This window comes from Cylas formicarius, unplaced genomic scaffold, assembly GCF_029955315.1.
Source record: "Cylas formicarius isolate icCylForm1 unplaced genomic scaffold, icCylForm1.1 PGA_scaffold_12__32_contigs__length_19106922, whole genome shotgun sequence".
NCBI lineage: Eukaryota > Metazoa > Arthropoda > Insecta > Coleoptera > Brentidae > Cylas > Cylas formicarius.
Genome location: NW_026844225.1, coordinates 16,065,285 through 16,090,720, shown reverse-complemented (window position 1 = coordinate 16,090,720; position 25,436 = coordinate 16,065,285). Strand labels below are relative to the sequence as shown.

General features: G+C 34.2%; 1 protein-coding gene across 2 annotated transcripts in view; it reads left to right on the top strand.

Annotated features, from left to right (window-relative positions):
- The window catches only part of LOC132695544 (lachesin), a 145,573-nt gene extending 126,952 nt beyond the window's left edge, over positions 1 to 18,621 (top strand). The window contains exons 7-9 of one of the 2 annotated variants that reach the window (XM_060659850.1): positions 11,265 to 11,405; positions 15,000 to 15,116; positions 18,033 to 18,621. In XM_060659850.1, the coding sequence (XP_060515833.1) occupies positions 11,265 to 11,405; positions 15,000 to 15,116; positions 18,033 to 18,088 (314 nt within the window). In that variant the 3' untranslated portion in view covers positions 18,089 to 18,621. The remainder of the gene's footprint in view (positions 1 to 11,264; positions 11,406 to 14,999; positions 15,117 to 18,032) is intronic. The other variant, XM_060659851.1, reaches the window with a different exon arrangement.
- Positions 18,622 to 25,436: the final 6,815 nt, after the last annotated feature.

Genomic DNA, 25,436 nt, shown 5'->3' with positions numbered 1-25,436 from the left:
CTATCTAAACGCCATGCCATAGACATAGACATATAAATGGGTCATTTGAGACTATTTTCAAAAATATTCCTTGCATTTTGGGGTAAATTTAGTGTGCCGGGGAAATTGTCGACTGAATACAAAATAATAAATTTTATTTCTACAGAAACTTTAAAACAAGTCTAACGTCCAATGAAAGGGTTATTATAATTATATGATTAACATTACATTATACTAAAAGAGGCTTTTGTTTAAAAATATATAAACTCTATGACATAGAGATAATTTTGCGAGGCAGAAAGTACAAAATTCGGTATAATGTAGGTAATTTCAGCCTACTTTTAAAATGACCCCTTGTACAGGGTGGGCACTTTATTAGGGGCCTGTACCTTTTCTCAGGACGTACTGATTTTATTAAAAAAAAGTTTATACAAAAGTTTTATGGTTTAAATTAAATTCTAAAATTATTTATTTGGGTGTCCGATAAGTGCTGGACCAACACTAGTCTTAAAATTTTAAATGGGACACCCTATATATTTTGTTATTTTTAGAATCTTTGCCAAAAATAAAGGTAACTTTTTAGTTCCGACAGAAATTAAGATTATAACATTTTTTAATGTAAAATTATGATCTTAGTAAAAACACACACACACACACATCTGTGAAAGTGTGGTGCGGAATATGCCGATCAAAGATTATAGGGCCAATTTTCTTTAATGGAAACTTAAACTCTAGACGACATTTAAAAATGCTCAGAGATGAAATACAACCATAAATAGTAAATGAAATGCCCGTTTGTGAACGTGCTTAATTAATATGGCAGCAAGATGGCGCTCGGTATCACCGGGTAAACGACATCACTCAATTTTCAAATCAAAATCAAAAATCAAAAATGTTACAGTTACCGTTGTTTGTTACTTTGCTTGTTACTGTTACTTGTTCTAAATTTTTAAACTTCTGTCACAATAATAAAAATTACGACGTTTTAATTTCCTAAACCTATAAATCTCTGTATTACCTTACCCAAAAAAAGACCTCTCATCCATTGCAAAATTCCTTAAAATTAATTAATTGCTTTTTTTTTAAATTCGTTAAAATAATTAGGTGTCAGTATTTCATTAGATTTAGGTATAGGACCTATATATACCAAATTATAGGTAATTTAACCCGCTTTGAGAAAAAATATCAAAAATATTTGCGTCTCAAAAGAAGAACACTGCAAATTGAAATTTTAAAAAAGTGTCCTTTAATAAACTACACAAAATTCCATAAAAGTATTTAAATATGTAGTGTGTTCCATTTAAAATTTTAAAACTAATGTCGGTCCAGCAATTATAGGACACCCTGCGTATATAAAAAATAAATAATTTTAAAATTTAATTTAAACCATAAAACTTTCGTATAAAGTTTTTTTTTCTAGAATCAGTGGTTCCTGAGACAAGGTAGAGGCCCCTAATAAGGCGCCCACCCTGCACTCTGGGGTAAATTTAATTTGGTGGGAGAATTTTCGACTCAATATCGTACAAAATAATACATTTTGCGACACGCGGAATTTTGAAAAAATGTTTGACGCCTAATCGAAGAATAATTTTTTCTTTATCAAATTCGAACTTGCGATATGTTTTGCGTCCTTCCCTGGTCGACGTAGCAGATTATCGTGGCAATCTCGACACAGGGATCACGTTCGCCACTGGATCATTCAAATTATCTACTAAATACCCAACGCGACCGACACGAGAGTTCCATTTGTCAAGTCGTTCGACCCCTTTTCGCATAAGCCGCTCTGCTTGCGTACGCTGATGTCGCTCCCGCATCATTCTGGTCCTATTAGGACCACCATAGGGCAAAAAAGTGGCTCCAACTCTAGTTTTTTTTTTTCTCTATATAGCAACATTTTAACAGCTTCAACTCTACATCAAAATCACATTCCAGGGCACGGTTGTCCTGCTTAAATATTAAGTAACACAAGTGACAAAAATCGGCATGCAAGAATTTGAACCTGTCAGTAGTATCGGTTAGTTTTCTAACCAAAACAAGTCCTTTCCAAAATTTTAACATTTTTAGTTTTTTCTATTCCTTTTGCTTCCAGAGCGAATTAAACGAATTAAACGAGCAAATTAAGACACGTGATACGTGGGTATTTTGTAACAGATATATATTTTTCTCTTTTGGTTCCACCAGCAATGATAATTTAATCTCAAAATCTTTTGAGCGATGCAAAATGCGACTGCAGATTTATTGATCTCGTAACATCTTCGGAAACATGTATACGTCAAGCTGTCCCGCATTTATTTTTGTGGTAAATTGCTTTATAAATGCCTAATTTATGACTTATGGCAGCCCGTCCATAATTTATTCCATTCAGAGGCTCGAATATTAAGATGTTACTGATACCGAAAACTGCACAGTATAATCTTAATTGCTTTCTGTAGTTTAATTGCTTCACCATAACAGCTCGAGTTTACCCTTTAATATCATTCCGAGAAACAAATGATCAAGAAAGAATATTAATATTTTTCACAAAGCGGACGGAAAACAAAGAAATTCGTTACGACCAAGACCAATCCTTTTATCTCTCTTGTGGTGATTGATTCGTTTCAGATGGCTCAATGTTGCTTTATTTTTTAATCATTTCCATTGAACATTACTTCGTAAATATAACATTTGCGTTAAGATAAATAAATTACGTTTTAGGGAACAGTTCTCGGTCGACTCGTGGGACAAAATAATCCCTCTTTCAACGTCGGGGTCTCATCTGTTCTTCGTTTGTCGCACTAAAATCTAATTATCACTGTGACGGTTTTTATACGTCTCAACTCGAACGGAGTCGGTAATCGTCTCTTTTTGGATACACAAAAATTCGATCCTCTTTTACGTGCCAATCTTTTTAAGATTTGTTGAACTAATATATTAAAGACTGCCTACAATAAAAACGCTTTTCTTTCGAAAACGCATTAACATATTTTTCGCCCAACTGTTAATAAATTATTTATTGTAGAACTTGTTACTCGCTTCGCCACCAGTAAACTAATTGAAAAATTTAAAATATATACAAAGTAAAGTATTAAAACCGCTACTAATTATAACTAAAAAGAAAATCTTATTTTTTCAGCATTCTGTATTTTATACTCGTTTCTTTTGTTAGATAACACCCAGTATATTGCTAATAAATACGATGTATTATTTGGATATAAAAAACGAAATAAAACGTCATAAAACTCTGCTTTAGGTACATCAACATCCAGACTAGACATCAAACTTTGCATAACACTCGAAATTTGTGCGAATCGCGCCTTAGAAAGTCATTGTATACGTCAGCAGCAAACGTGTCATGAGTCGAACAGATGCGGTTCTGGATAGAAGAGCAATTACCGACTACGAAGCCACGAGGCACAAGTATTTTGTTTGCAAATAATTTGACAATTACGTCGTTTGTACGCTGCGAGAAGGACTTAAGACCAGCTCAGCTCTCATCAAACCCAACAACGGCTCAAAAATAATCACGTAGAACCAAAATTAGTTTCGAAAGAAGCACGTCAAACAAGCGCAACATCTCTATATAGTAATAATCATCCATGTAACTATATCACTGTACGATAATAATTTAGAATTATAATAATTATCCCTTGATCATATGACTGAAAAGATAAAAGAGATAAAAAATGTATGCCTAGCTTCGTCCAGATATAGATATTACTGTTTTAGCTTCGAACTTGCTCTCAAATATCGTCATCATCAACAGATAATTTCCTTTTTTTTATTAAAGTGATTTTTTTTGGTAACGAAAGATTTGCACAATTTCTTTTTACCCATGGGTGGAATGAAATCATCTTTTTTCATTTCAGATATTATTTTATCCACGGTAGGTATTTTTAAGTGATTGTGGTAGCAGTTTTTTATCCTGATTTGTTATAGTTTCTTTTTTCCCTGTACAGGGTGCTTCAACGATAGAACAAAGTTCATTATTTCATTGGTTTAAAAAAAAAAAACTTATATTCAAACTTGCAAAAAAATTACGGTAACGCCATTATTTTTGAAGGTAGATCACTCATATTTCATATTAGTCGTATTTCAAGATGACGTAAACAACTTTATTATGTCATATTTTCTAGGACTATTGCCATAATATTAGTTGGCCTACAAATTAACTTATCTTCTTTTTAATTAATATTATGGCGCAATAAATGTTCAAAAATATGCCTTTCTACTTGCATACACATCTTTAGTCTTTTTCGTATATTTTGCTTGGACGTTCTTTAGCACAACCGGCGTTGTAGGGGATTCACATAAACACGATCTTTAACGTATTCCTACAAAACGAAATCTGGTGGTGTTAAGTCACATGATCTAGAGGGGCATCCCATAAATCCTCCTCTACCAATCCATTCCTGTGCGTACTCTATCTTGCTAAAATCACATTTGTTAGATCTCAATGTTATCAACTTCTTGAAGATATTGAGGTATATCATTCTGCAAAATGTTCAAATATCTAGGCCTGGTAGATGTTTCGCAAAAACAAATATGGTCCAATAACATTAAAGTGTTTTATTCCACAGCACAATTTTTTTGGTTTTCGCCTTCCTGAGCCCAGAAAGGATTAACTGTTGAAGAATAATGCATGCTATGATGATTAAATTCATCGGAAAACATTATTTTCGACAAAAAATTTGGATCGGAATCTATTGCTTCATTTATAACGATGCAGAAGTTTGTTCAAAATCACAATCTAGGTTCTTGCTATAGTGTCATATGGAAGGGATTAACGGTAGGTTGGGAGGTATCCATAAGCTAGCTACTTGACTGTTACTGACCTAGGGATTATCTTCAACTTGAAGTAAAATTTACATTTACATTTTTCATTGCTAACATTTCGATTTACCACTTTCAATACTACAGCTAACACCAAACCGTTCCATTAAACACTGAAAAGATTGTCTAGTTGATATACTTCTATTTGGGTATTTCGCCTTGTAAAGTCTTACTGCCCACCAACTATTTTTTTCCGCCTCACCCAGTAAAGTTAATACAAATCGCAAAGTGTTACAAATGGCATTCTTAATAAAAGTGGTAGATTTTTATAATATCTTTCAGAATAAATAATAACGTGTATGGTGTGCCATTTATGAAAATCGAGATTTTTTAATTTGAAACTATCAATATATATTCATTTAATTTGAACACCCTGTAGCATCTAATTCAAATTTCCTTTGCATATATATTTTACGTTATCTTCGAGTAACGCTAGTACCAAATATAATGGCGCTATCGTAATTTTTGTGCATGTTTCAGTGTGTATTATTAGTAAACAGAATTGAAGAATTTTTAAGAGGAATTCGAAACAAAATTTAAAAAATTGGGTTTTCCATTAAATATACAACTCTGAATATAGATTTTTCGTGAGCTTTGAACACATTGAACATAATAGATAGTCCCTGTAAGGACCAGAAAATGAGTACTCTATAACCGGAAGTAAGCTATAAAAAAAAAAACAAAAAAAAATGTAGGTACGTACATATTTTTATTTTATATAAAAATAGAAAACTAATGAACACTAATATAGGTACTAAAATGCAAAAGAAACGAATCTAGCTAAAGTAAAATCCTATCTATCGATATAAACTTTACGACATACAAGTAAAAATACATACTTTACTCTTTTTGAATAAAAAAAAATCGCTATTTAAAATTCATATTCTCGATGTGTTACATTATCAATAGAAAAAATTTGTAACAATTTTATCTGCACAAAGCGCTTCAGAATAACTTTGTACTTCGTCCTGTCCGTTAATAACTCCATTGTTGAACCAGAGGTAAGTCATCGTCTGAATCAGACTCATCTTCCGATTTTATCAGACCTGCATGTCGAAAGCAGTTTGAAATAGTGGTTAAAGTAACTTCGTTCCAATATTGTGCAAGTAATTTTATGGAGTCTAGGATAGTGATGTTGAAAGGTTCCTTGTTTTCAAATGACTGGATTAAACGATACAAAAACTATCTGCGATATATGTCTGAAGGCATTTTATTATGCCCTCATCCATTGGTTGGACGACTGATTGAAATTTTTTGAATGAGCTCTGCAATTGTCAACCAAAAGCAATATTTTTCTATTCTGGCGTTTTAGTTTTTCATCCCAATCCGCTGGCTGCTTTGACTTATAAATGACAGGTAGATTTTTGAAATTTTATTTGCATCTTTGCATTTTTCCTTTTCTGTCATATTTGCAAAAAACCCAAACGGTGTACCTCAACTTCCACTGCTTCCCACCCAAACACTTTTCTGCTCTAAATTTAAGTGTACGATCTGGAGTCATGTTGCAATATAGCCCAGTCTCGTCACCATTGAAAATATCCTCAGAGCTGCAATTTTGTGCAATACTAGGCCACTTATCCTCGAACCAGTTCAACACAGCATGTTTGTTAACATCTCCTGCTTCACCAGAAATTTTTCCGACGTTCATGTTGTGCCGAACTTTGTAGTCCCCTGACTAATTCTTCGCCTTTCGATTTCAGAAGTGGACCAGTTATTACAATATTTTTGGAACTTCGAACTTGAAACCGTCGTAAAAGAGCTTTATCTACATCTGAATGTACATGATTTCTAATTTTTTTAGTCCTGTGCGATTTACAGTCACAACCTCGCAAATGATTACTGATAAATACCCTATTTTTCCGGGGAACCACCTCCGGATATCCGGTTTTAGCGTATACTCCTACTTTATAACCAGAACAATAGTGAAAATATTGTACTTTATAACCGTATTTTGGCCGGACCAGTAAAATATGCGCGTAATACGTAATACGTAGTACGTTACATCCCATGTACGTTATAAACGGAGTTTACTGTATAAGTCCAAATTTAAACACTAGGGCACACATGTCAGTCTACCTACCACTCTCGGGCCATTTGATAATTCTCAAAGGAATGGAATACGGTCAAGTTTTACACTTCAATAACGATTTAACATATATTTAAACATATTAAATTTTCCAAAGACACGAGGTAAGTTGAAGTCTAAATAGTAAACTTTGTAGAGGAAATTTTACCTGTGCTAATGTTGTTGCTATATATTTATGGGACTATAGGCATTTTCTTTAAAAAAAAAAAACTAAATAATTTTGAATCCGATATTAACACAATGACGATTGCACCGTCGAAATACAGAAGGACAAGCAACGATTTTTTTTGCATTGGAAATGTGATACAAAAGGGACACATTTATTATAAATCGTAATATTACCCTCGGGCCTTAACATCTACAAAAAAGCGGGTGACGCGATGGGGGTGTAGATTCCAGTTGTTAACTCACCGCATGTTAACACCGCCTAACCGGAAGTCGAATGAAGGGAGGGATTATTTTACCATAATTATGCAGATCGGGTGGCCATCCTCGGAGTAGATTCACGTAGTTTGCGTAACTTTCTTAAAAAAACTGTGCAGATGTCAAAAATATAAAATCTCTTTTGTCATCTGTATAAAATACTAATAAAACCGTTTGAAAATAACGCCCGTACGTCTGTTTATTAGAAAATGATAACGCCATAAGGGGCTTGGAAAAGTCGACGAAAACTATCTCAACGTTCTCGACCAAGCTACACTGTTGCTATAGAAACGACACGTGTTGAGCATAGTATTATTTTGTAAATCTTATCACGTTGTAAGATGAAAAAGGACCGCCGGGAAGCGCAAAACGAGACAAGTTGAAGGCACTAAGGTGGCTTTATATATTTTGGTTTCTGGTTTAACGTTAAGGAACGCTTAAAGGGCATTACGTATATATATATACATATATATATATATATATATATATATATATATATATATATATATATATATATATATATATATATATATATATATATATATATATATATATATATATATATATATATATATATATATATATATATATTACCTCGAATATGTGTCGTCATCAAAAATTCACACACGATCATCGATTAAACTTGTGAAAGTAAGTAAGTTGAGACAATGATTATTGATTTCTCGTTAAAATTCAAGCATTTTTATTTGTCATATCAAAAAGAAATATCACAGGGCAATACTGAGATCATAATAAGAATTGCGCCGTGATTATAGCACAACCTGTAGCAGAAGCTTTTATGTTTGGCCCAGCACTACTAGAGAATAATAAAAACAATGAAAACAGGGTAAGAAATACCAATGTAAATAGAGATGGGCGTAATAATGACCATAAGCAGCTAGCAGTTACTGGTGCTATAAGGACGCAGAAAGACAGCATTTCATATGAAAAACGCATACCAGAGTTTTCAACTTTCCGAATACTGGTGACATGGTGAGCATAAACTATATCTCGGGAATCCGGGGTAAACGAGGCTAGTGCACAAACAGTATTTAGCATTAGCAGACAGAAATTGTTTCAAATTGTACCGTTTTTTAAGCTCATATAAGAACTTATTTACTATTTATGGAAGGCTGAAATGTTTCATGGGTTTTAATTTCTACGTGTTTATTATTATTAAATATAAGAACACAAAACTTGGGAGAGTTAAGCATGAAGTGATCTTTAGAAAAGGCGAATAAACTGTCCAAGTTTAAATTACAATTTAACAGAGATTCCATTGAAAGAAAACGTATATATTTGAGCATCATCAGTATATTGATTCGATATCCCAAAGCAGCTCGAACTATTAAAAAATAACAATTTTGAGAACTAAACTTTTAAACTCTATCTCACTATCATTTATTGGTTTATAAATTAATTTCGAGAAACTCGTCAATACATTTTAGATATTCCTGATTTAAACTAAGCTATGGATTTAGCTGCTCCACAGATTCGCATTTTATGAAAAACTGGCCCGCATAATTCAAAAAATACTGATGCGTCGATTATGTGCTAAATCAAATACAAAATATTTTGGATTTTTAAATATTCTAGTGAAATAATATAAAAATAATTACACAGAGTGTCCAAAATATATCAAACTAAAAGCTTTACCAAATATAAATAATTTCAAGTTTTTGAACTATCCTTGTCAGGTTAAATGAAATTATATTTTTAGATGTTTAAAAACAATTTGCATTTAGCATTTTCTCGACAGCCCGCAGGCTTTTGCAAATGATCTACAGTTTCCATATACAAAACAGCCGCTCTGTATATTATACAGGGTGATTAATTAATAATTGTGAATATATAAAATAACCTCAAATAGCTTAAATAAAGATGTAACTGCGTACTTATTTACAGGGTGTTTTATTTAATTTTGCACACGTTTGTAGGTACTACCAGACACACATGACTGATCCTCCCCAAATTCTACTCCATCTGCGTAATTTCAATTTATGTACAATGTCTTAATTCTCCAATAATAGGCATTTATCTATCTATTCATCTATTCACTCGTCTAAATAGGAGAGCAACTTTAATGGGGAACTTGGGAGTATTTGAGCTAAAATATGTCCAGTTATTCACGAATCACCCTATATAACGTCAGTGGTTTGAACGTGTCATTATCATAGAATTTAGTTGATTAATCGAATTCTACGTGACACCCAGCCCAGCATCGCGGTCGTTGGTAAAACCAGATATTCGGCAACGTCGTGTTTATATCAAGCACGTACGTTGGGCGTTAAAAGAAGAATAAGCCGGCATATTTCAAAGCACGTCTTCCAGTTTCTCAGCAACAGTAACGTCGATCAGACGGCATTCCTCCTGCGCTGCCGATATAAAGGATCGTCGACAAATTTGCCGCCGCTCAACTCACTCGTTCAACACCGTATCTAATCGAGTTCTACCATTCAATCAGTGTCACTGTTCAAATCCAGCAATTCATCAACGATAAAATGAAAATGAATATGTCGCCCGTGCGACGCCAAATTGTCACATCGCGGTTGCTCTGAGGTCGACGCGTAGCCGTCGTGATTACTATACTTAAACGATCCAGGGGCGTACTTTTGACATAAGACAACGAGCACGTATGAAAATGCATGAAATATATTATATAAGGTCGTCGAAGTTTTCGTTATAGTTACCACGAATGTAGGGGCTGATGTATTTTGAGTTTCTTGCACACCGCCCAGCAAATTTTTGCACCGAATCTTACGCCACTGTTTTATTTTTTTAAATATGCGCTTTGAAAATGTCGAAAGTTCACGTAGCTTTATCTGAAACATCAAACACCGTAATGACTGGCAGTGTATCCGAGCTTTGTTGTCCCTCAATTAGAAGATAGAGATTTCTGAGTTCGCCATCCGGATAGTAGGTATATTTTTGAGAACGATTTTATGAATTTTTGTGCTAGCGATAGTCTCCGACGCGCAAAAACTAACTTTAAGTTAATAGGATTTAAAGTTGGGTCGACTTTCCTCAAAACTTAAACGAGAGGCTGTAGAGTTTACCCCAACTGTTGCCAAAACATCGATTTCGCTGGGTTTCCGCTATGGTGCATGTAGCACAAGAAACGCAAACCGACATTACAGTTTCCTTTTATAGCTAAACGAACTACATCGCTGCAGTCTGCAAAAGTAATATTTACTTCTTAACCTGAAGACTGGAAGTCTCTATCTTAGGGCATAGCATAGCTTCTTTGTTAATATAATATTACCTCTACAACGGGACGATGACAACGAGTGGGAGTATTTTATTAGATTTTGAATTGCGTGGCTTTGGCGGTTAACTAGTGTTGGACGGTCCAGGTATATAAGCTTTTTTTACCGAATACAAAACACTGGCTAGTTTTCAACAGAGCTCGTTAAAAATTGCTTACCATTCGTCCAAATTCGTTTGTCTTCGAAGTCAATGATATTTACACAAAAATTACAGTGGATAGAATAAATATATTAATCTACAGAAAAGAAAACTACGAAAGAATATTTGCCAAAAATGGAAATGCAAATGTATGTAGAAGGTTCCGAAACTACCAAAAATAAATTTAAGTAAAATACAATATGATTAGATTTATTTTATATAAACTTTTCTAAAAACAAAAAATTGTGGTGGGGCAATTTAACATTTGGCGTTTTTTGCCACTAGTTGTAAGTTATAAAATAACGCCGTATTGTAAGTGTATTGGAAGTTCGATCTATAATTTCAATGTATCTTTATTTAAAGTAAATCTGACCACTAAAACAGGTCTCTAGGAATGCTTCTTCGTATCCAATTTTTTAATATTTGAAGACGTATTCCTTTGGTGTTGTACTTCCAGTCCGTTGTCGACATCATGTAAGATTTTTTTTAAAACGTGGGTGTGTTGGTCAGCTCTGGTTTATAGTAATAGGCATGGCTGATTGATTGCATGTTTTTGTCGCAGTTTCGTCACCACCAACCACCTCACCTAGACCGACTACCACCGAAACACCCAGTAGAATTAGGGATTGGCCCGGACTCAACGACTTAAACAATTCGGTTTATGGCAACCCTTCTTCTTTGACTATTCACCTAGCCGATAAAGGTATTCATACATTAATTTTATTATATGTATGTAAATATAGTTCAGATCAGAAGCGGGATCAAATAATGAGTTAAAGAAACTCGCTGATTTTATTCGGAAACCAACATCGTCGTCTTGTCCATATACAGTTAATGTGTAAAGGGCACACGACATTACTCGTATACTAAAAAATATATAGATATATAGATATTATTGCTCACATTGCGGGTGCTTTTTTGGCTTTTGCGGGAAACACGATTCGGGAGGACGTAAAAATTAAAGGAACAAACAGCCCGAAAATAAAAACAAATCGATAAAGGTAACAGTCAGACATATTTAACTAACTTTAATCGCCGGTTTTTCTCAAAAGGTGTCTGGTAGATAAAAAGACGAGGCGAATGTTGCCGCAAAGGACTGTTTCATCTTCGCCCTGGATGTTATCTAATTTACAGTCAGTCAGTCATCTTATCTCTCGTACGAGGATCTAATTCAATAAGTTGATTCGCAAAACTTTTTTCGGAATCATTCGGAACCAGACGAACGTAATTCAAATGTAAACTTCGAATCTTCCAAATAAAGTTAAGGACCGGTTTGCAAATACAACCTGTCAGAAGGCATTTGCTATTGGTATTTGATTCGATATATTCCCGAAATGATTATTTTATTATATTTTAATTTGCTTATCGAAAAATGTGTTCGTTTTGACGAATAAATCCGAACAAATGGCGACAAACATCTGCAGGCCTTTTAATTAGCGACTCAGTAATCAGAATAATTAATAAGACGAATTAAATTTCGCCTGCAACCGACTTTTTAATATAAAAATTTATTAACGCCTCGATCAGTGCGATAAGAAAACATCTCAAAATGGCCCGACATTCCCGGAATACCGTAAAATTAATAATATTTATTATTTCTTATTTAATGCTATTAATTTTGAGATTAACTTTGGAAAAAAATGTTTAGAAACCGGTCCAATATCTTCGGATTTTTCAAAACGTTGGTTTGTGGTCAAAAACTTATGACTAAAGCGGCCATGAGAAAATGGTGGGAATTATTTTAAAAACGGCTTAGGCCGTAAACTCTGTCCTGGGCAGATTGATTTCAATTTCCAATGTATCGCCGCTAGAGGGGGTTTTGGCCCAAGTAAAATTTATTTTATGAAAACAACGATATTACTTTTATTGCAAGAAAGGATGACCAAAGAAGGGTCTAACACGCTGGTGAAAACCGCATTTCGATATGTCTTTTCTAACCTACAAAAAAAAACAAAATAATATCGCCATCTTAGAGACCATTGTTGGGATACCTACTAATAAACACCAATATTCATTCTTTTCACCAAATATATATAAATGTACTGTTAAAATTCCAATAAAAATTAATACTCATTCCCATTTTTATGACTGAATACGATACAGGGTTAGTAAAAACGACAGTAACGCTTAAATATCTCAAAAACTGCCAAAGCGGGAACGATATAATTCAATACCTGAGGGTTTTAAAATTTTTTCAAAAATGCTAACAGCAATGTTTTTAGATTTACCAGTTTTACGTCACGATTTTGTTATTTTGAATGAAACACCCTATTTATTTTTGTCGCATGTCGAATTTAGCAAGGTCTCGAAATTTCAAAATGTTATGTCTATTAATAACTGGAACTATAAAATTCAATACCTGGGGATTTTTGAACATGCAGAATTAAAAAATTCTAACGTTATCGGATTTACCACGTCATAATTTTGTTATCCTAAATGCCCTAATTATAGGAAACTTTAGAAGTTTATCAATAAAATTTATCAGAATTGTAAACGTCATCGCGAAATCTCCTGCAATTCTGCAAAAATCCGTTTTGGAGATATTTAAGCGTTACGGTACTTTTTATGAACCTGGTATATTAAAATAATATTAACACGGATTACATTAAGATCTATTTTGAAAATAAAAACAAAACATACCAAGCAATTCTACATTAAAAAAAAGTTTCTTTTTGTCAATAAGGCCACCAAAGTAGACTATAAATAGCTGAAACCATTATAATTTTTGCTATTTTGTTTTCCAAGGCACACTTAAAAATTTCGAATTTCTCAGGAACGCATTGCCAATATTCAATCATAATGAATGAGTATTAATTGTTATTGATATTTTGCATATAACTAAAGAACGAAAATTAGCATTAATTAGCAGGTATACTTAAAATATTATTATTGTTATTAATATTACAGGTTAGGAAACATTTATCGAAATATGGTTTTCACTAGCACGTTAGATTCTTATTTGGCTATCTTTTGTGAAATTAAAGTTATATCATTGCATTTATTTTTTTTAGGAAATGACTGTTATTTATGGTGATGTCGCACCCTCTCTAGCAATTTAAAATCAATCGGCTCAGTGCTACATTGATAGCCTAAAACAACTCTAAGTTTGGCAAAGTGCGTTCCACTATTTTGAAGTTATTAACATCTATTTCCGAAAATGATCGAACACCCTCCCCCACACAACGAAAGAGAGTGGACTGTATCCCAGTCTTACAACGGTGTTCATTGTAGCTATCTAGCGGCCATACTAGAAACTTAAAAATAATTTCTAATATTTTCTCTTGGCAGCTTTTCACCCCAAGAAAGAGTCGAGTGTTCTTCTTAATTGGCCTACCATTCTGTATTGTGCGACAATTTGGTCACATTTTTGACGATCTTCTCATCATCAGAAAATATCTGTGGCGGCAAATTTTCGCACCTAGATCCGGTGTGAAAACTGGTTTTGAAATTTCAATTTTCCCTTAAATCGTTTTGGCAGCAACACTTGAACGTGACGAAAGACTAATACGGGTGGAAATAAAATTTAAAAATAGTTTTACACGCGTTTAACGGGACAAATACTCAACATGTCAATGTTCAAAGGCAAATACTAGTTTTCGAAGTATATTTTGTCGATCCCAATTATTTATATTTCGAATGATCGATCGACGCGCAAAAAAAAAGTTAATTTAAATAAAATAGAAGGGCTTTTCAACGGCAACGCGCCCGACGGGAGTTTTTGGAGGGTCGCGCTCGCTTCGGTCGATGAAAAAAAAAATGTAAACCGTAATTACACTTTTCATGAAAATTTGTCTTTATACGCCGCGGAGTCGGATTTTAAAAAAATCGAGCGGAAGTGGAGCCATAAAAAAATCGCATCATCGTGCAATTAATGTTAAGTGGCATTCAAAGAAGTTCTCATTAATAAAATTCCGAAAAAAAAAACACAGTGTGGGGGAAGGGGGCGTTCGGACCGTTTTTTTTTTAACGGAAACTTTGGTTCAACGGTCAAGTCTTTCTCTTGCTTATAATGAAGAATATTTTAATGCAGCGCCATTTGAATACAACGCAGAGGCACGCGGTAGACGCGTTCTTAACTTTTAGCAGCAATTAAATAGGAAATGAAAATTCTTTTAAGAAATGGGAACTTTTTTTTCCGGCTCCGCTGTTTTTAGACGTCAAATATTTCCCTTTGATTCTTCACCTTTGAGACTCTGCAAGCGTTCCCCCCTTTCGAGCAAATTATTGAATACATTCTTCCGCTTTTGTTTAGATTACTACTAATTTTGTTGTTGCTTCTTTTTTCGTATTTGTTTAGATTCACGTTACCAATCAAATTTAAACGAAATCGACAAGTCCGAGCAGAAATCGGAGTCCGAGAACGACGTGAAAGGTGGCATGTTTCGACCCAACCGCGGCGACACACTCAGCCGACGTAAGTACACAACACTATTTTCCATTTTAATTTGAAGCAGCGAGTGATGGACATTTCATTTCTGGCAGTTGACATTAAAAATTGTCGAAGTTAACCTCCGTATACATTTATAAACCATCGAATCGTCAGAGATATAATAGAGTCATGAACATCAGTTCAGCGTGTAAAGGTCGAAGGAAATAGAATTTTCTCAATTTCCCCCCGTTTCATGTTGACCTGCGGTCCTTTGACATCTGTGCCGATGTCCGCCTTCTAAACACAGCACTATATTTGAAGAGTAAATAAATGCTCAAAAAATAATAGGTTTTTCGTTTCGGAAAATCGACAGGTCGGGTAATTACCTTTTCAACGTTTTGACGTTAGATAAAAATGTTATTACCCAAACCGTTCCTTCAAAATTATTTCCCATAGGATACGATATTTAATTACATTAAATCGTTTATTTTTATTTTTTGTCAAAATTTTTGTATTTTGGAACACAGTTATGGTAAGCAGTGAATATGTTAGGAGAAATAAGTGGTAATTAGTGATATAACGGCAATTAAGAATTTTTTGCTGTAATTACGGGAAATTTCCTGATTAATAAATCGTTCAAAACATGGCTGATTGAAGGCAACGCACCATAACGTGAATATGTTCCAGAATACGAGCCCTAACAACTAATTGTTCGGACGATGTACGAAATAATAAGAAAACATATTTATACTTATTTTAAATTGATTTCTTTTTGCCTTTTCGATTGAAAAATGAAATCACGCACTTATTTTTATGACAAAAAGTGCTATCATAATGAATTATATCAAATATACCGAATTTGCTGACAAATAAATATTCGGACGCATTTAAATCTTTTACTTTAAATCGAACATTAATAAGAAGTAACATCACCTTTCGCGGCAATAACAGCTTTTATGCGTTTTGGCATGGAATCTACCAGTCTTGCAATATTCGGCGGTGAAAGTGTTCCGAATTTCGGTGATTTTTGCCTTTAATGCTGGAACTGTACGCTGAGGATTGTTACGCAAGGTCTTTTTCATCCGACGCCGGGGCTACTTGATAGCCACGATAAAACTTTCACATTATGGTCCCCAAACCACTTTTTTGTTGTTTTCGCAGTATGGCATTAGGACCATCTTGTTGAAATATAAAATTTTCATTTAAAATAGTTCGTTCTATCGATGGAATCAAACTTCTTGATAAAATTTGTTGGTATTTTTCTGCATTTACAGTACCATCAATGAACTCGTAGTTGCCAACCCCTTTACCACTCATACACCCTCATATCATAACCCCCTGGGAAAATTTTACCGTGCGCTTTAGACACACATCAAATTTTGATTCTTCGCTGAAGATAACGTTACTCCACGTTTCCGATGTCCAGGATATTTTAGATTTTGCCCAATCCCAACGTTTTTTCTTCTAAATAGACGTTAATAATGGTTTTTCCTTTGCCTTTGACAAAAGTAGATCATAGAATATTAATAATTTTTATATTGAAACAGGAAAAATTGTAAACTTACCTTATAAAAACTCAAACCAGACTTATGCATCCACTGTCTACAACATTCCGTAGAGACATTTAAGTTTGCCTCGTGATTCCATTGGGCTTGAATTTGTCGTAAGACGCTTCGTCTGCTAGTTATACAAGTCTTGACCAGAATACGACGATCTCTTTCAGTGATTTTACTGGGTCGGCCTGAACTTTTACCACGAACTCTAACACTAGCTGTCTCTCCATACTTTTTTATAGTACCCCCGACTGTTGATTTTGCAATACTCAAGTCATTTGAAATTTTTTGCATTGATTTACCTCTGCAGTACTGAGATATGATAATTTCTCGCACTTTTTTGTTTGTTGCAACACCAACTATTATACATCAACTATTATACAAATTTGAAAGATACAACACGAACTGGCATCTCATTTATCTAAGCACACTACATTTTGCCATCGATGCATGGGTAGCATTGATTTCTTGGCCAATAAACATTCGCGTCCGAATATTTATTTGTCAGCAAATTTAGTTGTTAGGGCTCGTATATAAAAGAAATTATTGCGGTATTGCAAAAAAGGAATGTGAGTTTCCTCTTAATTATAATTATTTTTATTGTCTAACAGATTATCATTCATTGAACTATATTCATTTATATTTAATTAAGGTGGTATACTGATATGATTAAATAATTTTATCAACTAAAAAAGAGGACCTTTGCTCAAAAAATCGTTTTTTGAGGGTATTAGATAAAACACAGGTTATGGTCTGAAGTCACTGGAGGGTTGAAGTTAATTCAGCAGTTCAGAGCAGTCCACTAATGAGCAACATAGTTCATGTAAAATGTACCTCCTACGATTTAAGAGTGATTTCTAATGGATCACTCTGTGGCAGCGAAATAATTGTAGAAATATAAATATTGGTTGCCGTATTGTTGAACCATCCTCTATTTTCAAACGTACATAACTTGAGTATAACAATTTTAAAGCATGGTCGCTTGTAAAGTCTGCAGAATGAAACCCAGCATTTTAAGTACATCTCTACAGACTTGATCGATGTATCAAACATTACACCAACATTTATCTGTAGTTGAATTCGATTAATTTAAAAGATTTTTTAAGAAATGGGTCCTTAATTTTGTGTAAATAAGAAAAATACTTTGGGTTTAGATTTGCGCTAGAAAAACCGTGCGGGAACAAATCGATGTTAAAAGCAAAAGCAAAATCGTAGACTACACCCTTCGAGTGTTAGTCAACACATATTGTCTTTGATGTCTTCTCCCTGAACGCATATAGTATTCTGTTTGGCAATTCCCGGCAAAGTAGGTCCACTTTGCATTTTAACTTCTCAACCACTAAATAAACTATTATGATTTCAAAAGGTTGCTTTGGCTATAGTAAACGAAACCAATTTTCTTTTACAGGTTTCGGCGGTATCAAAATGGTTTTGTTGGTGACGATGTTCACGTTATTGCGGTGAATGTACAGGGTAAGATTAAACCGCGGCGGTTAGATTAGAAAATTTTAACGGTAAGTCGAGAAAGAGCGCTTAATAAGTGTAAAATTGTTTATATGTATAATCTATTTTAAATATAAAGACTGAGATTGATTAGATGAAATTTACTATATGGATAGCGTACTATTGGGTTGTTCGGAAAGTCATTTCGTTTTTTTTGGGGAACATGAAAGACAGTTTTCGTATAATGAATAAATATTTTATTAAATTATATATTGGCCATTCTGGTCCAACACCTTTTGCCATCTTTCTGGCAGTAACATAATTCCCCTCTCATAAAAGTTTTGGTCCTTGCTGACAAAAAACTGGTTCAGGTGGTTTTTGACATCTTCATTTGAGGTAAAGGTTTTGCCATCTAAAAAATTTTGCAGGGACCGGAACAAATAGTAGTCGGAAGGCGCCAGATCTGGAGAATATGGTGCATGTTGCAGTACGTCCCATTCAAGCTGTAAAAGTTTTTGGCGAGTGACCAAACTTGTGTGAGGTCTCGCATTATCCTGGTGGAACACTACACCCTTCCTGTTGATTAATTCGGGCCTCTTCTCTTTAAGTGAATCATTCAATTTGTCCAGTTGATGACAATAAACTTCTGAATTAATCGTTGTATTGTCCGGCAAAAGCTCAAAAAAAAAACGATTCCTTTGACATCCCACCAAACGGAGAGCATCACCTTTTTTTGGTGAATGTTGGCTTTTGACACGCTTTGAGCCGGTTCATCTTTTCTGCTCCATGACCTCTTGCGTTTAACATTGTTGTATACAACCCATTTTTCGTCCCCAGTAATAATCCGCTTCAAAAATGGATCATTTTCTTGACGTCCGAGGAGCGAATCACACAGGTCAACGCGACGACACAAATTTCGCTCCGTAAGGACATGGGGCACCCACACATCGAGCTTCGAGGTTAAGCCCATGCCTTTCAAATGGCCATAAACAGTCGAATTCGACAAATTTAATCTCTCACCGATCTCTCGTGTGGTTATTCGCCGATTTGCATCAACTAATGCCTTTATCGCATCTTTGTCAGCTTCGACCAGCCTTCCAGACCGTGGTGCATCTTCGACATCAAAATTGCCGGATCGAAATTTTGCAAACCAGTTCTGGCACCGGCGTACTGTTAACACGCCTTCTCCATACACATCCGTCAATTTTTTTCTCGCTTGGACAGCATTTTTACCTTTTCTGAAGTAAAAAAGTAAAATATGACGAAAATGCTGCTTATTGCTCTCCATATTTAAAAGGGCACCAACCAAAAACTACTGCGTAGAATTAATAGAACTTTTTCACACACAAGCCTTGCAATATCAGCTCTCAATGGTTATGCGGCTTAAGTGTGAAGTTGGTTTCGAAAAAACGTAATTAAGTCCTCTGACGGGAAAAAACGAAATGACTTTCCGAACAACCTTATATATTATATACCAACTGAAACCATAACTATGATATCGATAAAAGCGCACTGTAATTGTTAACTATGTAAGAATCAAAATTATCCAATTGTTAGTAAGCACCTACATTGTTAATGTAACACTTTTACACCGAAATATAATCTCAAGTTTTAGGATGAACTCTGTAAAATGTATAAAAATTACATGGAAATATGTTTCCACGTTCGTTTAGGTGCCAAATTTTGCGTATTTTTGTGCCAAAAATATGGTTTCCCTTAGTTGCCGTTCTATAAGCGTTTAAAGCTTTAGTATGTCGCTACATAATTTTCAGCTTTTTATATAGCTTTCCAGTGTCAGTATTCAACAAAATAAATATCTTGGTCGTATAGTTAACCGATGCAAGTACGTTTCCAAGCATATTTAAGCGTGGCATGTATATACATACAACTTTAAACCATTGTTTAATCGATATCCAAAAAAATGTAATTGAACAAACCATTCGAAACATGATAAATATTTTATCGTTGTTCATACCGACGACGTCTACTTTTAAAGGATAACTAACTATATTTCGTCAGTATCAAGTATCGATTTAAAACATTTTGTTTCAGCAACAGTAATATTGCATTCGAATTGTGGTCGCAAATAGTTCACCTATACGCATCTAGGTGTAATAATAAATTTGAAATTTATAAAATTTCCACTATAGGTTCTCTCTGCCTCTCTTTCGTTCTACTTTTCTTGAACAGGGTATGACTCGTTGATCGAGTCGAATTTTGTTTGGTTATTAATCCTAAGATAGGTCGGTTTTGTTTATGAGGAGTGCACTTTTGCTGGCATTTTCTTAAGATATCCAAATCAAAGTATGTGATTGTTTTGAAGGAGTTTCAGTTGCCGTCAATTTATTTTTCAGCTTTTTTATAAGTATTATTTAAAGCTTCTACTGCGATGACACAGGCCAACAGAGACGTAATTGTGTAATTTTTAGGTGCAGAATCCAAAAGAGCTCGCCGATTTTGTCTATCGGATCTAGTTTTTGAGAAATATTTATAAATTTTTGTTAGCTGTGCTGTCCCGATGGCACAAGAATATTGTTTACCCCCTCTGATGTCCAAGGAGGAAGTTTACCACATTGAAATCAACGCAAATTGTCCACTGATGTTCTTAATTTTTTTTTTCGAAACTAGTTTCATATTCAACAGGAATTGAGACATATTCGTTACAGTTATGAAAAAGAAAACATTGTAAACTACGTTTTGAACTGTCAATAAAAGACGAGACTCATCAGTACTTGAAAAAAGTAGATTCTTTTCTCTGTTATAAAATCGTTCAGCTCTTCTTGAATGAAAAACTCTCTGTCAACCGTATTATGGAATCAGCACATTAGAAATATCTAAAGTCAGCTGTTGGATTTCCGGTATCATTATTTGCATTGTATTGCCCTGTGTAATGGTTCATTGACGTCTGCTATAGAGAAGAAAGTTTATAAATAATATTATTTAGACTGACGAAGCGCTTTCCCTGTTTTACGAAGCCATGACGTGGGCTTTGGTAAACCCTTCAAAACAATATTCCAAAAGGCGTGCGACGTATCGCATGGGTTTATTTGACAAGAAAACCGTCGAAAACAGTATCTGCTATGTGGGAAACAGTCCTGTATAAATTCATTTGTCGGTGATTGGCGTCGATAACGGCAACAGCGCAACTCATTCAAATTCGGCGCGTCATGTACTAGGATGTGGTATTGACATTAAAGCCTCCGCCAAACGTTTTGAGTGTTCCCTACTTTGATTGTATAAGCATAATCCCATTTTAACTAATACCAGAGTGCGCAGGCTGTATATCAGTACCTACGTCTTTTGAGCTGTTCAGTTTGTAAAGAAACCTTTTTTTAAGCATTCGCCGATGCGTTCCCGATGGAGCCGAACGGATATAACGGAACAGAATCAACAATTAATTTAACGTATTTTTCTCGTACACAAAAGCAACAAAATGTATGGAATATGTAAATAAAAACGTAACCCAATAACTTGGCTATTTATTTCCCCGCAAACAAAAGGCAGGAAAAGAAATCGTTCATTTATTCCGTTAAATATAATTCTCCGGGATTGAGTCGGCGAAGTCTTTATTGATTGTATCCTTTCTGATTTGCATTTTTATCAAATTAGGACAATTGAAAAGAATATTCTTTGTAATCGTTTAATTAAATTGAAATATTTCCCGTTTTTCTGTGGCTCTACGTCGTCCAAGAGATCGTTGTGATTTAACAGCGAATGAAAGTAATAACCCAGCTTTGGAAAAATGTGTTTTATTGCCGGTCGGGTATTCGCTGTTTCGCTGATTACCCGACTAATTCTAACGTGGCGATCCGAAAGGTAAGTATGGGGTATCGGTAGATCTGAATAATGGTCTATGTTATTTTATCAAAGTTAGAAAAAAGTCGCTCATATTGAAACCTCGTTTTATTTCAAAACAAATTTTAAAATAAATCAAAATTTTTATAATCAGTGGTATCCTGCTTTTAAATGCAGACATTCTTAATTGGCTTGCGATTTATTTATAATAATACAAGGCGAGTCGATAAGATTGTTTAACCCATTAATGACTGTGTGAAAATATAAATAAAAAAATTATATTTTTATCTATAAATCTATCTGTTTTTCACATATTTTGTTGAAACCTGCTATGTATAATTGGTTAGGTTACACTTTTCCTGAAAAATTTGTATTATTAAGAACGGCGTATTGGCAGAACATTTTATTAAAATTTGTAAAATTACTTTTAATTATTTAAGTAATAACTTTTTCTTATTGTCAGTTTCTTATCATTAAAGTTATTAATTAATGTACATGAAAAGTGTAACAGAACAAATATACATACCAAGTTTTAAAATATAAATAAATAAAGTTCAATGTCCTGTATTTTAGAAACTCGCCGGGAAGATAAAAAATATCACAATGAAAAGTCAACACTTTCACACTCACTGCCGGCTTATATCGTATTATCTGGCTTGTTAAATTTCTGTTAAAATTCTCATTGAGCGGTCGAATATTTTAGCCCTCCATCACCTTTGCTACTATTCGATTGGAATTTAATAACATGACAACCGAATATCATTTAAAATAATACTGACCGATATCGCTCAGTGATATGCGCAAAAATTCCCGCCCGTAGCGAATAATTAACATTGTATAGTAGATTATAATAATATTCTTACTGTCAGATGCATTTATAATGCTCTTTATTTATAATTGCGATTTTTTTATTTTATAATCCAGCACTGATTCTGAAAATATTAATTTAATAATTAAAGAAGGGTTTGGTCGATTCAAAAGTGAAAAGGCAACAGAAAACAAGAAAACCAGATTCTCGATTTAATAGGGTTAGAACAAGTTGTCCCTGTTTGGACATTAAATTTAATCTTCTATAGCCATAAGGCCGTTCTGCTGCATTTATGTAACCGTTATAACGAAGATTAAACAGGTCTTGTAGTTTGGCTTAATGGTTTGGTAAATATTTCTGTATAGCCTAGTCATAACAGAGCAAGACACGTTTCGCGAGGTTTATCCGTAAAACTTACCGATCAGGGCTCCCTAGGAGTTTTTAAGCTCGTTTATGTAGGGCGTATACAGTGTAGTCGCTTGTATGGGATTTTTCACCGCAATTTCAAAATATTCGACAACCATTTCAGGTGCTTTCATATGTCAATAATTTTAGCTTTATTGAATGCAATATTCTTTTTTTAATTAAAGTCTGTATTGCAAACTTACAAAAAGTAAAGTCTAGTCTTACGGCTACTCATACATATTACTAAATATAGAAATTACCAAATAAATAAAGCGAGGTTAACGATGTAAAGAATAGCGTTGTATAGAGACGAGCTAGACAATAGACATCTTGAAAATGAGAAAAAGTAAAAAGATGTAGTGCAGGCTTGGACTGGAAGTTTATAAAAATTAAAATTAATTCATTGAAATTCAAAACAAAACAAGTTTTAAAATATTATTTTTACCTACACTTATATTATTGTATATCCAGTTCTATGCCGCTATCGCTATCTTCACCTAAATTGATTATAATGATACGATTCTTTTTAACAAGGTGAAACCTCAGTAACAATAATATATATATATATATATATATATATATATATATATATATATATATATATATATATATATATATATATATATATACAGATTAATGCGATTGTCTTCGCTCAGTTTCCATAATTTTCTATCGCAAAAGGTTTCCGGATTAATATTTCTTGCTGCCATTGCTTCTTCACCTCGTCTCTCCAACTGCGCTTTGACCGACCACGTTTTAGTCTCTGCGAAGGAGTCCATTTTAAAATTCGTTTTGGCCATCTATCATCTGTCATTCTGTTTACATGTCCAAACCATACCAGTTGTCGCCTTTCTATTTCCTCTATAATGTCTTTTTCTATTTCCATTTTTCTTCTTACATCGATGTTTCTTTTTTTTTCTAATCGTGATACGCCCAAGCTTCTCCGGCAAAAATCCATTTCTGTAAATAATAATTTATTTTTACTGTCTCTATTCAGATCCCAGATCTCCGCTCCGTATAATGTCACACTTTCCACAAAGGAAGAGTACATTCGTTTTTTTGTTGTCTTCCGTATGTTCTTCTCCCATAGTACTGAGTTAAGTGTTCGGATTATCTTTCTTCCTTTTGCTACTCTTTCCCGAATTTCTTCCCTGCTATCTCCGTCTTTATTAAATATTATACCCAGATATTTATATCTTTCTACTCGTATCATTTTTTCGTTTTCGAGTGGTAGATCTCTTACTTCGTCATTACCTACAATCATGTATTCTGACTTCGTCATGTTTATTTTCAAACCGGCATGTACATAATACTCGTTCAGTTTCCGTACCATATAGCTCAGATCATCTGCGTCTTCGGCTATCACTATTTGATCATCAACATAGAAGAGGGTCACAAAGAGGTTTTCATCTACGGCTATTCCCATACCTTTACATTGTCTTATCTACGTTTTAAGTTTTTCATTTATATATCTTATATCTTAAACAATATTGGCGATAAGCAACAGCCTTGTCGTAGTCCATTCAGTAGTCAGTGGAGAAAGGTTCTGTTAGATGCATATTTGCTATTTTAACTCTTACAGTGTTGCGCTGGTACAGGTAATAATAATAATAACAGCCATATTATAACACTCTAGCTCAAAGTGCAAAGTGCACTCCGGTGACCACGCTGTATACGATGCGAATCGAGATGCCCTTTTCTTAGTTTCCCAGAACATTCAAATTAAATCATCCTGTATGCTTGTTACAATCAACATAATAGCCGATATTCACCATTTTGCGCCAGTACAAACAAAGTTATGCAAATTTCCACTTTCAAATTAAACATGTTTATGCTGTTTACCTGGGAGGTAAGTTTGAAGTTTGTCTACGGACGGAGAAGTTATTTTGCCGACGGCCGAACAGGATAAATACACGCAAAACAAGCCGCCCGGCAAAGTATTCACCTTTTCTGCGACGAAGTTAAATGCCAAATTTTGATGAAAACACGCCGACGTCGGGCTCCATTAGATCATTAAACATCACATCCCTTAAAAGGGTTAAGTTTAAACATTTCCAAAAGTTAACGCGTAGTCTCCTCGATAGATAAATGTTGAAGTTTTGGGTCTGACCGACGTTATTAGATCTCGGCGAGTATATTTTATTTCGAAATTCTACCTTGCGAGCGGAGCGCAGGCACACTTTTTTTTTTGTTTTAATATTTGGGCAAGCGAGAGAGCTAAAGCAAAATCAGGATCATTGGTAACGAATCGTGAAAAAGACCGGAGTCTGGACTATTATATTAGGTTACTTAACGAACTAAATGAGTAGAGTAAACTTGCCAATATTTTTATACCTTTTCGCAATGCCGTTTTTAATTCGG